The sequence below is a fragment of the Aquarana catesbeiana genome, linkage group LG03, assembly GCF_042186555.1.
Source record: "Aquarana catesbeiana isolate 2022-GZ linkage group LG03, ASM4218655v1, whole genome shotgun sequence".
Taxonomy (NCBI): Eukaryota; Metazoa; Chordata; class Amphibia; order Anura; family Ranidae; genus Aquarana; species Aquarana catesbeiana.
The window spans coordinates 121091278-121108972 of NC_133326.1; the positions used below are offsets into that span (position 1 = coordinate 121091278).

At 42.9% G+C, this 17695-nt stretch overlaps 1 protein-coding gene across 5 annotated transcripts in view; it reads right to left on the reverse strand.

Moving 5' to 3' along the window:
• PARP6 (poly(ADP-ribose) polymerase family member 6) overlaps positions 1 to 17695 on the reverse strand; it is a 143050-nt gene that overhangs the window by 45171 nt on the left and 80184 nt on the right. For 3 of the 5 annotated variants that reach the window (XM_073619101.1, XM_073619099.1, XM_073619102.1), the window contains exons 9-15: positions 16744 to 16921; positions 5045 to 5098; positions 4754 to 4849; positions 4542 to 4634; positions 4322 to 4447; positions 2104 to 2184; positions 1549 to 1616 (exon numbers count right to left, since the gene is read on the reverse strand). In XM_073619101.1, the coding sequence (XP_073475202.1) occupies positions 1549 to 1616; positions 2104 to 2184; positions 4322 to 4447; positions 4542 to 4634; positions 4754 to 4849; positions 5045 to 5098; positions 16744 to 16921 (696 nt within the window). The remainder of the gene's footprint in view (positions 1 to 1548; positions 1617 to 2103; positions 2185 to 4321; positions 4448 to 4541; positions 4635 to 4753; positions 4850 to 5044; positions 5099 to 16743; positions 16922 to 17695) is intronic. The other 2 variants (XM_073619103.1, XM_073619104.1) reach the window with 1 other exon arrangement.

Sequence of the window (17695 nt, forward strand, 5' to 3'; positions counted from 1 at the left end):
ACAAGCAGACTAAGGACAGGGATTACCGGAACCATGTCCTGTGGTCTGATGAGACCAAGATAAACTTATTTGGTTCAGATGGTGTCAAGCATGTGTGGCGGCAACCAAGTGAGGAGCACAAAGTGTGTCTTGCCAACAGTCAAGCATGGTGGTGGAAGTGTCATGTTCTGGGGCTGCATGAGTGCTGCCGGCACTGGAGTGCTACAGTTCATTGAGGGAACCATGAATGTCAACATGTACAGTGACATACTGAAGCAGAGCATGATCCCCTCCCTTCAGAGACTGGGCCGCAAGGCAGTATTCCAACATAACAACCCCAAGCACACCTCAAAGACAACCACTGCCTTGCTAAAGAAGGTGATGGACTGGCCAAGCATGTCTCCAGATCTAAACCCTATTGAGCATCTGTGGGGCATCCTCAAATGGAAGGTGGAGGAGTGCAAGGTCTCTAACATCCATCAGCTCTGTAATGTCATGTTGGAGGAGTGGAAGAGGACTCCAGTGGCAACCTGTGAAGCTCTGGTGAATGCCAAAGTGGGTTAAGGCAGCACTGTAAAATAATGGTGGCCACACAAAATATTGACACTTTGGGCCCAATTTGGACATTTTCATTTAGGGATGTACTCACTTTTGTCGCCAGCGGTTTAGATATAATTGGCTGTGTGTTGAGTTATTTTGAGGGGACAGCAAATTTACACTGCTATACAAGCTGTACAATCACTACTTTACATTGTAGCAAAATGCCATTTCTTCAATGTTGTCACATGAAAAGATATAATAAAATATTTTTCAAAAACGTGAGGGTTGTACTCACTTTCGTGAGATACTGTATATAAAAAAAATGTATTATAAGAAGTGTTGCCAATTGTCAGTATTTTTACTAGCAGCCAGTAAAAAATTGGCACGTTTCTCCTGCCAGTAAATGCCAGTGATTGGAAAAGGTTGGCAGTTAAAAATATGGCTGTGTGACACTTGGCTCGGAACTGCACATGCGCCGTTCCAGTCTGGAACTGGCCGAGACCATCTGAATGCCTTCTACAGTGTGTTTGGATGGTGCCAGTGGGGGGCAGGTCTGGCGGAGGAGGTGCCTGAGCATGTTGTGTGGTGTCGTGATGCAAGGGAGCTAAGCGGAGAGGCTGGAGCCTCATGTGCTGGTCTGCAGGACGGGAGCAAGGCAAGCTGGGAGCGGGACTGTTAGTGCTGTTTGGACTGAAGTGAACTAAAGGGGAGACCTGACGTAGAGAGAGACTGTCACTGTGACTCAGAAGGAGACATGTCGTGTTGGTGAAGTGTCAATGTGAAATTCAGCTTTAAGTGTGTGTATGCCTACCCATTCTAATTTATAGACCTTCTGAGTCCTGTTCCTGAGCTAGTTACTTACTATAAATATGGAAATTTGTACTTAAAACTGTCATTTTGTAACTTTTGGAAGTAAAAACTTTGCTGTGCCAGTAAATCTTGGGTTTCCTGTGAGTAAATTTCAATCTGGTAGATTCTTTTGTGATACAGTTTTAAATATTTGTAACAGAATATTTATATATGCAGTACCATTGCAATAATGGGTGCGCCAATGGGTCAAGGCGGTCCATTTGTTTTTTGATTTCCAAGTATGACCCCTAGAAGACAGTATATCATTATTAGCATGTTATTGCTTAAAGCAGAACTATAAGCAAAACTTCTTTTTTTCATTTTGGATAAAGCAAGGGAGGGTTATAACCCCTGTCACTTTTTTTTTTACCATCCATGTCCGATTACGGAGATTTCCCTTAACCTCCTGTCCCATAGCCAAACAAGAAGTGAGATGAAATCTCTGCAAATCAAGTGAATTCCTTAGGGACCGCCAGATCACTAGAACTAGTGTTCTCATTGTAAGATTTCCCCTCCTATTACTTTTCTGGGGACAACCCAAAATTTGGGATTTTCTTTTACTTTCACTTTCAATGATAATGGTAAGCAGGGCAAATAGAGTGGGTGAATTTAGCTAATGGGGCAGAGACAGCAGTAAAAACTGACAAGCATTCTAATCCCTCTCCACTCTATGCAAAACTTAAAAAAATGTTTTGCCTTTAGTTATACTTTAAGCCTTCAAACAGGCATACATACCACTCTTAAGTTTACCTGGGTCATCTCTCGGATGGACATGACACTGTCTAAGGCTTTTTGGAGACGTTCATAGTTCTTCTTCTGAAGTAAAAAACATAAGAACAAGATAATTCAGTGTGTATCCTTTGTGTGTGTGTGTGTGTGTGTGTGTGTGTGTGTATATATATATATATATATATATATATATATATATATATATATATATATAAAATATATATATATATAAAATATATATATATATATATATATATATATATATATATATATATATATATATATATATATATATATAATATCATGTTTTCCTTTATAACACAGCCTTTGTTCCACAGCACTGACAGTGGCTGATTCAATAAATATGTACCTGCTGTATATTCATTTATTTGCAGTATACTTTATAAATATTTCTATGCAAACATTTTAAGTGATTTAAATATTTTTTTTTGCAAAATATCTTTAGCAGACAAGTTTTATTCTATAGAAATTCCCCTGCACTTGGTGGCATTATGTGACCACGTCACAAACAATTCAGCATGACTTTTGGAATCCAAAACAAATATATCTGCCTTTTTGGTAAACCCCAAACCGTGAAATGTTTAAAATGACATTTAGGGCAAGAAAAGTGTACCAAAGTTAGAGGACAACATTAATACATTTTGCCTGCTTGGTATGGTAAGGTCACCTTAAGTTTTAACTCTCAAGGACGTATCAAGATTCACTAGGTCAAACTCTTTGACATGGGTAACTCTGGTTAATACCGTGCTGACATTTTGTGGCTCATTTTAGCTACATGCCAAGAACCGTAGTACTGCTCAAGCACTTGCAGAGTGAAAGGTCAACATTTCTGAGCTCGGCTTTGGAAGTAAACTTCTGTGACTGTGTGTTCCATGTGCTGAGTGTACATTTGAGGTCACTAAAGATAACATTTTACATCCACCCCCAAGAGGAACCAGCTTGTGAAATACGTCCAATCCATTTTTACAAAATTTTCTTTAAAACATGATTGGTTTTATGTATCATTGTCTTTTGTCCTAAAGTTGATTGATCATTCCTTTATATTGGCAAACTATGCAGAGTTACAGTACAGAATTCATCCATCATATCTCTAAACTTTGACAGCATTGATTATTTTAGTTTTAATTCTGATTGATGGCATGACTATGAGAACATTTTAGGGCCTAATTATAAAGAAGTGATGCTATTGAAAAGTAGCCTAAAGAAATTGTGAAAAATAACCAAAAATTATTTGTAGATCATGGAATATATCAAGTTAGGATGGCAAAAAGTTGGAAGGAAGCCTTTTCAAATTTGCACAGTTTATCTAAGGATTATATTAACGTATTGTCTTTGTTGATTACGAAATATGTGAAAACGTAGTGCTGAAACAGTGTCATGCAATTTTACTAATAGGCAAAAATATCACAGTGGATATCTTCCTTTAACCACTTGCGAACCGCCCTATAGCAGATTCACTGCTACAGGGCAGCCACGCTGTACAGAATCACATATATATATATATATATATATATATATATATATACGTGATTCTGCTTTTCTGGGTGGGGGGGGGGGACACATCGGTGTGCCACTTCTGCTGTGATTAGTCACAGCAGAAGCCAATCAGCAAATGCCGACCAATGGATGCCCGTCGGCACCTGCTGATTGCAGAGGAGAAATTTATGAAGAAATTTGATTTTTTTATATTGTTTTTCTTTTTAAAATTGTCGTTCTTTTTTTGTTTATAGAGAAAAAAAAAAACGCCGCAGTGGTGATTAAATACCAACAAAAGAAAGCTCTATTTGTGGGGAAAAAATTACTGCTCAATTGTCAGGTAAAGTAACACAATGCCGTATCACAAAAAATTGCCTGGTTTTGAAGGGGGGTAAATCTTCCAGAGCTCCACGGGTTAAAAGTACTATGAATTCTGATTCTAGTTTATATATTTTTACTAATTACTATTTACTAATAACCCTTATGCTGCCAGTTGAAGAATACTATTTTTCTACATTAGCTACATATTACTTCTGGAAATTATTCCATAGTGCTGGAATAAAGTCTTCTGGCAGATTTATTATTGAATAGTGATTGGTCACTGGAAAGCCTGCAACAGCCAATCACATACCTTATTTTTGGTATGCATGCAAATGTTTCAATGCTATATATAAAGGCCAGCTGTATGGGTCATCATTTATATAAAAAAAAAAAACTTCTAGGTCACCTTAGGGTTAAAGGCCAGTGTTTTAGGGTCATTAGGGTCCACTACTGAAGGGTATGGCTCAAATATTATACTTTTCCGTGGTGACTCCAAGGCCGCTCGACACATGGCAACCAGCAGACCTACAACCTGCAAGTAAAACCAAAATCACTGTTTAGCACAGGGCTGCACAAGGACCTGAACACATGCTAATAGGAGGCAACAACTCAAGAAGCACTACTACCTCAGCTCCTGTAGCCACTTCTTCAGCAGCCCCAGACATCACTCCCAGAGTGTAAAATGAGAAAACACAAAGCTCTCTAGTACACACTGCTGGCTGCAAGAGACAAGATGGTGGTCATGGAGAGGAGAGTGAATTAAAGGAAGGTGCAGTCATTAACAATAGCCAATGCTGAGAATTTGCATAATATTACAGTAACATGGTCAAAGACCTACCTTGAGCATGGATGCATTCTGGAAGACATGCTGCTCATCACATACTACACAATACTCATTTAAAGTGGGGAGGCGCTGTTCTGCATACTTCATTATCTAAATGTGAAAACAAAATAAGGAGATGCCACGATTGATAAATAAATAAAAATGAAATAACTGAGACGCAGAGGAAGAGTAGGCACGAATACACAAAAGGTTCTGGGAAAATAGAGGATTTTAAAAGTGCTGAGAAATCTTATAATTGTTGTTAAATTCAAAACAGATGGACTAAGAAACTCGCAGGTAACTCACCTGTACCAAAAAGCCATATTCTAGAGTAGGAACTGTCTTACAGTGTCCACTGACCTGCACAGAGAAAAATATGTACAGACTTTATATGAATCTATGTATGATTCTACAAGGGACAGCAGTACAAAACAAAAGGTAATAAATGAGGCATCCATTTTGAGCCTGAACTTGCACACACACAGTAACTTCGTAAAGTACTGGAAACTAGTGACAACGATAAAACCAATCCTACCCAATCTTTTTACACCAGAAGAGCCCTAGGGGTCATTTTCATGTCTCAAGAATATATTTCAGCCCATAGGGCATTAGCAAGATCAGTAAGTTGTAGTTGTAATCAGGGCTTTTTTCTGTTGGAACGTGGGGGAAAGCAGTTCTGGCACCTCCAGCACTGACTGTATCTAATAGCAAGAGGTGCTGGAATGTGCTGGAGGGTCCATTGATGCTGGCTGCTTGAGGATCTATTGTTGCTTGGGGGGATTTATTGTTGAGGGAGGGGTCTATTGTTGCTAGGGGGTCAATTGTTGCTGGGATGGATCTAATCTTGATGGAGGGGTTTATTGTTGCTGGCTGCTGGAGGGTCTATTAATGCTGGCTGTTGGGAGATCTATTTTTGCTGGTGGGGGTCTATTGTTCCTGGGGTGGATCTGTTGTTGTTAGGGGGTATTTTGTTGCAGGGGGATCTTTTGTTGGTGGTCTATCGTTGCCGGGGGATCTATTGTTGCTTGGGAGGCTACTGTTTCTGGCAGGGGATGTATTTTACTGCTTTTTATATTATCCTTAACAAATTCCATACAAATTACTTAGCACCACAAAATGATAATTGGTTCCGTTTTCTCCAAAAGGGGTGGTATTGAGAGGTGGGTAGGGGGTGGAACAAAAGGACAGTGCTCTGAGGTGGGTAGGGGGTGGAGACATGGGGAGACTTGGAAGAGGGGAGTACCTGCACCTATTCTCTGAGAAAAAAAGCCCTGGCTATAATAATAAATAAAAGAATAAAGAATGTTAAGTACCTAGAGTATTTGGCATCCAAGGTAGATCATGTTTACCATCCCTTATTCTCGTTGCAGTTATAATCACAAAATGACCAGGAAATAAATGCAGACAGGCTCCCTTACATTGGTGGTCACTGGAGAAATGCCTCTTAGACTGGTGTTAAATGAAGAGCCCCCTTAGATTGTGGACAGTGGAAAAAGGATCCTTTGACTGGTGGTCAGTAGAGAAGTGACCCCTCGCATAATGGTTAGTTAGAGTGGTGCCTTATTTTTTATTTTTTTATTTTTTTTATGGTGCCATTTTTTTTAATGGTTCCTTATTACATCTATGGTCAATGAGAGGCGGAAAGACTCTTACATTGGTGATTAGTGGAACGAATGCTCACAGTTCTAGTGGAAAGAATACTTCTTACAGTGGTGGTCAGTGGGGAAAATAAAAAGGGCTACAAAGACATTGTTCTCACTACGCTAGTTCTGCCAAGTTGCATAAGCCGCATAATTATGCAGCCTCCATTAGATGAGAGGTCAATGAGCTACTGCTTAACCTGTTCCCCAACAGAGCAATTTTTTATCATTTTATGCACACATGTTAACATCAGCATTTTTGGCTATAAAATTACAACCCCCCCCCTCCCCCCAAGAACAATACATATTTTCTGAATGCAGACACCCTGTAGAATGAAAAGTTGATATGTTGTAGTTGCAATTTTTAATGTTGCACATTATTTGCTCAACCGTTTATCAAATCTATATTTTTGCACACAAACATAATTTAATATCCATTTTTTGTACAAAATAAACATAATGTAGTATCGAGTAAATAGATATCAAATATGCCAAGCTTCAAAACTGTTTTACCCCCCTTAAAATGGTAAAAAATTACATTACCCCAAATAGTCAGTGCTTAAAATGCCTTCACAGCTTATCAGTTTAGATTGAATCATAGATGAGGAACCTAGAATTATTGTTATAGCGTGTGGTGCAATGGGCCCTTACATACAAAGTGATTGGGTGGCTATATAGCCACCTGGATGACTTTTACATTAAAGCAATGAGGCGGCTGAACAAAACAGATACAAGCTCATGGCTGCTACAGAAGTTCAAATGGCTTTAGTTTCTACGGCAAACTTATAGACATACAGGGCTTATTTTGTGTATAGAAAACCAGTAAAGAACTGGCCTGGGTGAGGATGGTGTTGGATCCTTGGGCAGGTGACTATCCTTCTCTTAACCACCTCTTAACCATTTGTCTGGTGGGTGGGGCGCTCTCTTGTTTTGGGATGACATCATATGAAGTCGTCCCACTTTTGCCGCACACAATCGGCGGCGTGCTGTGTCCCCGGGACATGGCACATCCTTGATCTCGGTAAAGAGCCGATGACGCAGTTCTTTACCCATGTGATCAGCTGTGTCCAATCACAGCTGATTACATGTAAACAAGGAAATGCCGGTTTTCAGCTTTCCTCTCCTCACAATGACAGAGTGTGAGGAAAGAGGGGAGCCAATCAGCTGCATTTTCTCTCAGGGGAGACCTGTACAGATAATCAGTGCCTTGATTATCAGTGCAGCCCCAACAGTGCCCAGCAGTGATGCCAGACAGTGCCCATCTGTGATTCCAGTCAGTGCCCAGCAGTGATGCCAATCAGTACTGCCTATCAGTGCCCATCAGTGATGCCAATCAGTGCTGCCTTTCGATGCCCATCAGTGTCTGCTCATCAGTGCCGCCCATCAGTTCCGGCAATCAGTGCCACCTATCAGTGCCCATAAGTGCCATCTATCGGTGCCACCTATCAGTGCCCAATATTGCCACCTATCAGTGTTTATCAGTACCCATCAGTGCTGCATATTAGTGCCTCCTCATGAGGGAACCTTGAGAAAGTCATGTGACATGTGATGATACGCGTGGGGAGAAAGAGTCATTGACGTCTTCGCATAGTGTTCGGCAAACACAGCGATAGCTGTATGAGCGGTGAAGCTGTCTGACCATTATAACAAAAGCGATTCAGCTACTGCAAATGTGTGAGTGGATTACATTGTTTGCCCAGTCTTGTAGCTTTTAAAAACACTGCGCAATGATGGTTTTTCTTTTATCTTTATGTGAATCATCACTTTGCAAATGTAATTCATCATGCAACTGTGATCTGTGATGCCGCGTACACACGGTCGGACTTTCTATCCTACTTGGTCCGGCACACTTTCTGACTTTGTCCGCCAGGTGCGCCGGACTTTAAAACGGACGGACTTGCCCACACACGACCGGACTTTCCGGCGGGCTAAGTCCGCCCGTCTTTCCGACGGACTTTCGCCGGAGTTACGGCGGACTTTCAGAATGAACGGACTTGCCCACACACGGACAAGTCCGTTCATTTTGAACGTGACTCAGGTGCGACGGGACTAGAAAAGGATGTCAATCTTGCCGCTTTTATCGGCGAGATTGACACCTTGCGAGCCCCGTCGCGGGGCATACCAGGCCCTTAGGTCTGGTATGGATTAAAAAGGGAACCCCCTACGCCGAAAAAACGGCGTGGGGTCCCCCCTACAATCCATACCAGACCCCGATCCGAGCACGCAGCCTGGCCGGTCAGGAAAGGGGGTGGGGACGAGCGAGCGCCCCCCCCCCCTCCTGAACCGTACCAGGCCGCATGCCCTCAACATGGGGGGTGGGTGCTTTGGGGGAGGGGGGCGCCCTGCGGGGCCCCCCACCCCAAAGCACCTTGTCCCCATGTTGATGAGGACAAGGGCCTCTTCCCGACAACCCTGGCCGTTGGTTGTCGGGGTCTGCGGGCGGGGGCTTATTGGAATCTGGGAGCCCCCTTTAATAAGGGGGCCCCCAGATCCCGGCCCCCCACCCTATGTGAATGAGTATGGGGTACATGGTACCCCTACCCATTCACCTAGGGAAAAAGTGTAATAAAACACACTACACAGGTTTTTAAAATATTTTATTAAACAGCTCCGGGGGGGGAGATCTTCCTCCGGCTTCGGGGGTCCCTGCGCTTCATCTTCTCCCGGCGTCCGGTTGGTTCTTCTCCCGGTGTTCCAGTTCTTCGGCTGGCTCCTCTGCTGTCTTCAGGTAGCTCTCTTGCCAGCAGAGGTCCGGACTCCTGGGCTTCTGGGCTTCTTCTCTTCTCTTCTCCAGATGTTGACACGACGCTCTCTCCGGCTGGACTGCTCTCCGAGGGCTGCGTTGTGACTTATATAGGCGGAGACCCCGCCCCCTTTTGATGTCACAGTCCCTGGGCATGCTGGGACTGTGACGTTTTAGGGGGTGTGGTCAACATCACCCAGTGACCACGCCCCCTAAAACGTCACAGTCCCAGCATGCCCAGGGACTGTGACATCAAAAGGGGGCGGGGTCTCCGCCTATATAAGTCACAACGCAGCCCTCGGAGAGCAGTCCAGCCGGAGAGAGCGTCGTGTCAACATCTGGAGAAGAGAAGAAGCCCAGAAGCCCAGGAGTCCGGACCTCTGCTGGCAAGAGAGCTACCTGAAGACAGCAGAGGAGCCGGCCGAAGAACTGGAACACCGGGAGAAGAACCAACCGGACGCCGGGAGAAGATGAAGCGCAGGGACCCCCGAAGCCGGAAGAAGACCCCCGAAGCCGGAGGAAGATCTCCCCCCCCGGAGCTGTTTAATAAAATATTTTAAAAACCTGTGTAGTGTGTTTTATTACACTTTTTCCCTAGGTAAATGGGTAGGGGTACCATGTACCCCATACTCATTCACATAGGGTGGGGGGCCGGGATCTGGGGGCCCCCTTATTAAAGGGGGCTCCCAGATTCCGATAAGCCCCCGCCCGCAGACCCCGACAACCAACGGCCAGGGTTGTCGGGAAGAGGCCCTTGTCCTCATCAACATGGGGACAAGGTGCTTTGGGGTGGGGGGCCCTGCAGGGCGCCCCCCTCCCCCAAAGCACCCACCCCCCATGTTGAGGGCATGCGGCCTGGTACGGTTCAGGGGGGGGGGGCGCTCGCTCGTCCCCACCCCCTTTCCTGACCGGCCAGGCTGCGTGCTCGGATCGGGGTCTGGTATGGATTTTAGGGGGGACCCCACGCCGTTTTTTCGGCGTAGGGGGTTCCCTTTATAATCCATACCAGACCTAAGGGCCTGGTATGACCCGCGCTCGCCGCAATAGGAAAATTTGTTTTTCCTATTGCAGCGAGCGCGAGATGCAATACCCTGCCCTCGTGTCGTATCTGGTCCGTCGGACCAGCATACACACGAGCGGGCTTTCCGTCGGACCAGCACACACACGAGCGGACTTTCCGCCCGAAACTGAGTCCGGCGGAAAGATTTAAAACTTTTTTCAAATCTAGGTCCGGCGGGCTTTTGGGAAAAAGTCCGCCGGAAAAGTCCGCCGGCGCCTACACACGGGCGGATTGTCCGGCACACTCTGGTCCGCCGGACCAAGTATGCCGGAAAGTCCGACCGTGTGTACGCGGCATGAGAATTGTAATACAAGCAAGTTCATCAAAGGCAATTGATTGGACATTTAGACCTCAGCTGGATTAACACAAACAGACACTATTTATTGCTTTTTTTTTTTCATCTACATATATTTAGGGATGTGTGTTCCCTTATATGTTTTTTGATGCATCTATTTGCATTTATTCACTTTATTGATGTATATATTTATTTGCACCTATTCACTTTACTGATTGTGATATCAGGGTATATGTTTTTTGATGCATTTATTTGCATTTATTCACTTTATTGATTGATTATTTATTTGCATTTTTTCACTTTACTGATTATGATATCAGGGTATTTTTATGGTTTAGGATTTTATATATAAGCACCACTCCAACAGATGGGGATAGTTTGATAAGCGCACCAACATATTTTATATTGATTTATAGCAACAGGTGTCATAGCACTAATTGGTTGGTTACAGCTTACACATTTCTTTTTGGTGTTTTGGTATTTTATAGAGAATCCACATCAGCGCTTTAGTTTTCTTTTTTCATATACTGACTAAACGAAAATCGTACGTTCTGGTAGCGTACGAGGAAAATTTTCGTACTTGTCCAATCGAATAATATCAGATGAACTGTCGTACTCGGCTCTCGAAAGTAGTGCACAACGCGATCCGAACATCGTACGATTCTTCCTCGGACAGTCTTCGTAGGATATTCGGATTGTGTGTATGGGCCATAAGACTTTGTATACATTTAATGCACCTGGATTATTATTAGTGGATTTGGCAAAAAAGTTAAATTGCCTTAGTTTCTACAGCAAGCTTATATACATACGGGGCTTTTGGCTTTTGACCTTTTGTGTAATACCCTCTTCTCACTAAACATTGTACTGTGCAAGTGACTGTGTCTGTTTCTTTAGTCTGTTCAACGGTCTTGCTATTTAAAGTTCCTTTTTTCTCAATGACACATACATCAGTTGCTACAATGACCTTGTGTCTCTGCCGCAAACAGATAAAATAACTGCCAATTGCTTTCTCCCCCAGTATATTATCGAATTCTTGCAATCACTGTATACTGGCAATAATATAAAATATCAAATTTGCTCTTTCAGTACTAGATATAAAAAAAAATGTAATATATTGCAGCGAATCCTTAAATGTCATGGTTGCATTCGTTTTTCTTTCTTTTAGCCTTTTTTTTATTATTTTCACCTAGTGATCCAGCCAGTAACACAGTTCCTGTCTTTGGGTGTCTCCACCGTGGATGGAGGAGCAAGGAGACACATTTGGACAGCAGCATTGTCAGTTTGGGGATAGGGTAGTGTTAATGCACTAGCAGATTTACTGTAGATGGACTTGCCTAACAAGTTAAAGTGGAATACCAACTAACACTTTATAAGCAGTTACTGCAACAGTTTTTTTGCTCCTTTAAGGATAACGTTTTTTGCATAAATGAAAACTGAAAGCACCCTGTCAGTGTTAAATGGTTTGCCTCATCACTCCAATTACTACTTTTGCTGGATCTCTTGGCCTGGTAAAGGAAGTTGAACTAACTGGCCAGATCACCAGGTTAAAATAAAGGAAGGAGGCATGGAAACTTCGGCAATGACATGATCATGCACGGCTGCAGATCTGAGTGGCGTGCGATTGTTATGCGTTTTGCTTGTTGCTACCTTAACTGGAGTTCTTGTGAGTTATGTATTTTAATAAAGCAGCCTTTTAATCCCTAGTAATGCACTATAGTGTGCTTTATTCTCTCTTATACTAGGTGGCTTGCGACTGTTGCTGTGTTTGGTGGAGCAGCAAGCTGTCACCATACTGAGAAGGTTGCCACATAAGGAGGGACGTAGCCTCTGATGCTCTTTAGGACTGGAGTCCCTGAGGGATTGAAGTTGGTATAAACTGTCCACAGTGGATCCGAAATTTTCTGGTATGACACAGTTTTTGATGGACATTTAATATGAAATTGATGTGTAGCACCCTGGTGTTTAGACAGGGTTGCTAACAAATTTAGTTTGCCAGGAAGTAATTGTCCTGGCTAATTGATAGACGATCCACTGATTCCTCCCTAAATTCTGGAATTGCTGCACCTTTTCTCTTCTGTCACTAGGTGGCACTGTGGCTGGTGACATTAGATTGACAGGGGCTTAGCAAGGTCAGATCATGTATGGATGGGGTGTCTCAGCCAACTGGCAGGGGTTTCTTTTATTTCCTTGGCCTGCTGGTAGAGCCTATTTATTTGGGTGGAGTCAGGTGATCGGAGTCCTGTGCCACCTGGACGGCTGTCTGGGTGGACGTGTGTTATGTGGCCCCCTGGGCTGCTAGGCCGGAAACCTGAGGCCTATCCCGGGGACACCTGGCTGCTAGGTTCAGCCGGACAGGGAACCAGTTGTGGTCAGAGGTAGAGGGGAAGCTGATGCCACTAAGGGACCAGCCACCTTGTTACTGGAGACTACTGTGAGTAAGCTGAAGCAAGAACCTGAGCAGTCTTCTCACCAGCTGGGGACAGTGAAGAAGTGGGAAAGCATCAGCAAGTGCCAAGCCAGGGACCCAGCAGGATAGCGGGGGTGACGCTTGAGGAGTATACAGCGGGATAGCTGTGATAGAGCTCAGGGGATCCAGTGACGACTGGGATCTGGAAGTCTAGTGAGAGACTGGGAGCTCAGTGAGTGAAGATCTACAGTGTGATACTGTGAGCAAAGTAAAGGACTGTTCTGTGATACCAAGAGTTATGTAGAATTACCGTTAGTGATTGGTGCAAGAGTAGTTGCCATAGGAGACAGTGGTCCTACCTAACACCTATAAGTGTTATCCAGCTGGAGGCCCTCCACTGTATAGCTGTCTACCTATAGAAGTCTCAGAGTCTGCCAATTACCATTGCATCTACTCAAGGGTGTCCTGGCCCTAATCCTCTCTCCCACAGTTATGTTAAGAGACAATAAATCTCTTGTTCGCATACAAAAAAGTGACTGACGCACATCATTTCTTCTTGCATCACACCCACCATGCCTAGTTACCCACTTACAAGGCAGGATGTCAGCTCTCCCTAACCCTTGAGGTCACCATTAGGCCTCTGGGGCCCCCGGGACATTGCTACAGATTTTTTGAATTCCTGGACCGACTCTTTTTTGTTTTAATTATTGGCTTTATTGTACTCAACACAGTTGTTTATTTTGCACTTGTATAAATTTTGTATTTATGAATTTGGATTTGCACTTTTGCACGTGCTGTGGTGCACTCTTGCCTGTCTGCCAATTTTAATTCACTAGCCTAAAGTTCCACTTTAAAGGAATAGCCCATCTAAGTTTGGGTATACTATCTGTCTTGGTGTTTTTGCATTCAAACACTGTTTCGTGTGCAGTTTTCTCTGAGTTTAAGTTTAAAGAGTTACTAAACCCACAACAGTAAAATCAGTCTGTATATGCAGTAAAGTATGCTTGTTATACTCACTGTGGAACCTAAGGGGTTAGTCCTCTGCATTGTGTAAAAAAGCTGTTTGATCCTGGCTTCTCTGATCTTCCCCTCCTTCCACTGTCCCCTAATAATTTTCTGATGACACAGAGTCTATGAAGTCACTCTGCACATGCTCAGTTTGGTGTGTATTGCTAGAGAGGTTTTTTATTTCTTGGGAGGGTGCATGGGATCAGCACAGGACCAATCAGCACTGTCCAGACAGAGGGTCAGGGGTCCTGCAGTCACATAGGACAATCAGAAAACTCTTCCCACAAACTTTAACCAATACTTGGCCAGACACTGATAGAAGTCACAAGCCTGCTCTAACTTCTGATGAGAAAAGGTATTTAGCAGTTTATATTTACTAAAATAATTACATTTCCATGTTCTGTGTAGTGTGGGAGACCAGATATAGTAAATACAGGGTCCTGGGTTTAGTAACACTTTAATTTTGATTTTAATATGAGAATTACACTAAGCGCAGAGGTATACTATAATCAGAAATAAAATAAAGGGAACTAATGCACCCACCACATCTAAGAAATGGAAAACTGAAATATAATGGAAAATTGTATCAAATACTTATTTTCCTGACGCCAACATGGCAGTATGCTAGTGATAGAGTTCCGCCCCTTGACCACTCCCTCAGGACCAGTGAATAGCATAAATGAAAGGCCTAATTAGGCCCCACCCCATTCTCTGTAATTAGCTACATACCGAAACGTACAAGGGTGGGACCGTATGCTGCCATGGTTTGTCGTCAGGAAAGGAAAATTACGGTAAATATTTGATACAATTTTCCGTTTTCCTGACGCCAACATGGCAGCATACTAGTGATAAATAACTAGCTGACAGGGTGGGATCTACTTGTCAAACCAATCTTCTAATTAGGATGAGACAGAGGACTGAATAAACCTTCCTACAAAGTCCCACGATGACAAGGTGCGTTGAGGTATGAGGAAAAAAAGAAGAATGGGGTGGGCCTAACTAGGCCTTTCATTTATGCTATTCACTGGTCCTGAGGGAGTGGTCAAGAGGAGAAGCTCTATCACTAGCATACTGCCATGTTGGCGTCAGGAAAATAAATTTTTGCTCTTCATTTTAATGTATGCCTGTCTTTAGTCAATAAATGACCAGTGTATTTGCTGAATTTTGATTACCTCTCTGTTTTTTCACTTAATTGCATGTTATCTGTGCTGTTTATCACATGGGTTTTACAAGGCTGTCTGTTAAAAAAATAATTGTAGGTTCCTGTTCAAGAATTACTTCTCTGTTCAGTGTTTTGTTTTCTTTTGCATTCTGCTACATGCACTATACTGTTGTTCAACTGAATATACATTTTATTCATCGTGTAATCTGGAAAGGACAACTATACCAGCCATCCACTTGTAAAGGAAAAAGTTTTTATTGGACATTCAATAGAAGCAAACAAAAGAGCAGCTTTCTTCAACAGAAAAAAAGCAAATAGTCCAAATTCCTTGTATAATCAAAACATTATAACAGCTCACCTGCAATATAGTAGTCCCACAGGGTTCAGGGTTCCTGTCTGCTTCAGGGTACAGAAAAACCCGCAGGAGCTCAACAAAACAGGGTCTCAGTCTCCAGATAGTCCACAGTACCTCACAAACACATGCTGACTCCATCCTGCTATTTTTCAAGCCTCCCTTGCAGGTGGATAAACCTTTTCAGGACCAAATCCAAAGTCTCTGTAATCAGGGTTTGGAGGCTCTTACCCACAAAAAGTCTCATTAAGTCTCCCAGTTCCAGTTCTCAAATGAGGATTTACCAATCCAGAGAGTACTGATATTGGTCCTCTCCTCTCCAACTGGACTACCCCAGAAACCCTGACCCTGCATGGGTAAGAACCCTTAAGTACTAAAACACGTCCCTTGAACTCTCTCTTAAAAAGACCATAACCCAAATAGTGGGCTTTCCAGTCCAGGACAAATCCCTGTCATCCTGTATAGTGGTATTGTAAAGTCTAAATTAAATTCTGGTGTGAAGTTTGCACTTTTTAAATGGGTGTTCTATATTTTCATGATGGTATTTCATATACAGTTTTATAGCTTTGCACTTTACTGGCCTTTATTTGTATGCCTAAGTAGTTCAATTAGAATAAGTTACCAACAGAGCATTTTGTATTTTGCTAGTCCAAGCAAGGCAACAGACCTGTCCTGAAAAAAGAACAAGGAAGCAGTCACTGTACAGCAATACTAAGCATCGAGCACTGCCTGAGTGTGTAATAAGCAAGTATGGCTTTTTCCACATATAGAGACAAGTTATTAACACTTCAACAAGTTTTCATCCAGATTATATTTACATACATGTGTACAAAAAGAAAAAAATAATACAGTGGAACCTTGGCTTGCGAGTAACGCGGTTTACGAGTGTTTTGCAATACAAGCTATTTTTTTTTTAAATCCTGACTCGATTTGCGAGCGATGTCTCGCAAGACAAGCAGGATTCAAGCCTCTGGGGTGTGCAGTACCGCATTTGGCCAGAGGTTCGGGGCGCCGGTGATGCTCGGGGACACTCAGAGACACTCGTTCCCGAGTGTCTCCGAGCATCTCTGAACGGTCTCCGAGTGTCTCCGGTGCCCCTGCACCACTGGCGACATGCGGTACTGCATAGATAAGCAGTGGCTATGGAATGAATTATCAGAGTTTCTATTATTTCCCATGGGGAAACTCGCTTTGATATACGAGTGCTTTGGATTACAAGCATTCTTCTGGAACGAATTATGCTAGTAATCCAAGGTATTACTGTATAACGTCTTATCAAGCTTCTATTTTTTTGGTATTTCCTGTCTGCATGTAGATGGATGAAAAACTGTGCCTCACCTGTGTTGTGGTGTGACTGCCATATAGTTCAGACTTAGGGTTTCTTAGAGTGCAGGACACTGATCTGTTCATGAGACGGGGACCACGGAGGTCTGTTCCTGCAAGACCACTTCTGAGATCTGATCCTGTGAGACTACTCCGCACAGCAGAGTCCTGAACTCCGGGGAAACTGGGAGACCTGTAATACAGTGAATCAGGGGTGATATCTACATTTATTAAATAAATCTGATATGAATACTGAACTGTCCAGAGCATCCTAAAACATCTGATCTCTATAAAGTACCTACATGGATCAATTATGTTGAGTTACATTCCTTAAAGTTTATTACTAGCCAATTTTATTTAGGTTTTGGATAGAGTAGGGAACAGTTTGAACCACTGTTAGGTTTATATTGTTGTTACTCCACCCATCTGAAAGATTTATCCTCTCTATTTGTCCTAGTGACCATGGTTACTGGGATAGAAAGTGATGTGAGGTCCAACTTTGGCACCAAAACAGGACGTAAGCAGATATCTTGCACTGTGAGCACTTATTGCAGGTACTGTTTAAGAGGAAATTTCTCCTCACTTGGAGACATTTTATTTTGTGTCTCATTTTGGAAATCTTCCAAATGAGATACAAAGCTAAATATTTTTTTAACAGTTCTCTACTTTAATCAAAACTAAAGAAAAGGGTTTTGGCTCTGGATACACTTTAATGATAATACATTAGGTAGAGTTTGTATCATGTCCAGGGCCCACATCAAGGAATTGGGCTCAATCAACATGCATGGTACTTTTCTCTTAACTCTTACTCAGTTTTCCTAAGACATCCACAGATGGCGATTAAAGTACAATGGCCCAGGAAAAAGTAATGACAGCTGTTATGAAGCCTCTTACACACAAGTGGTGAATGGCTTAAGCTGGAGTTCATTCAAATCTGAATTTCAGACACACATCTGCAATACATACT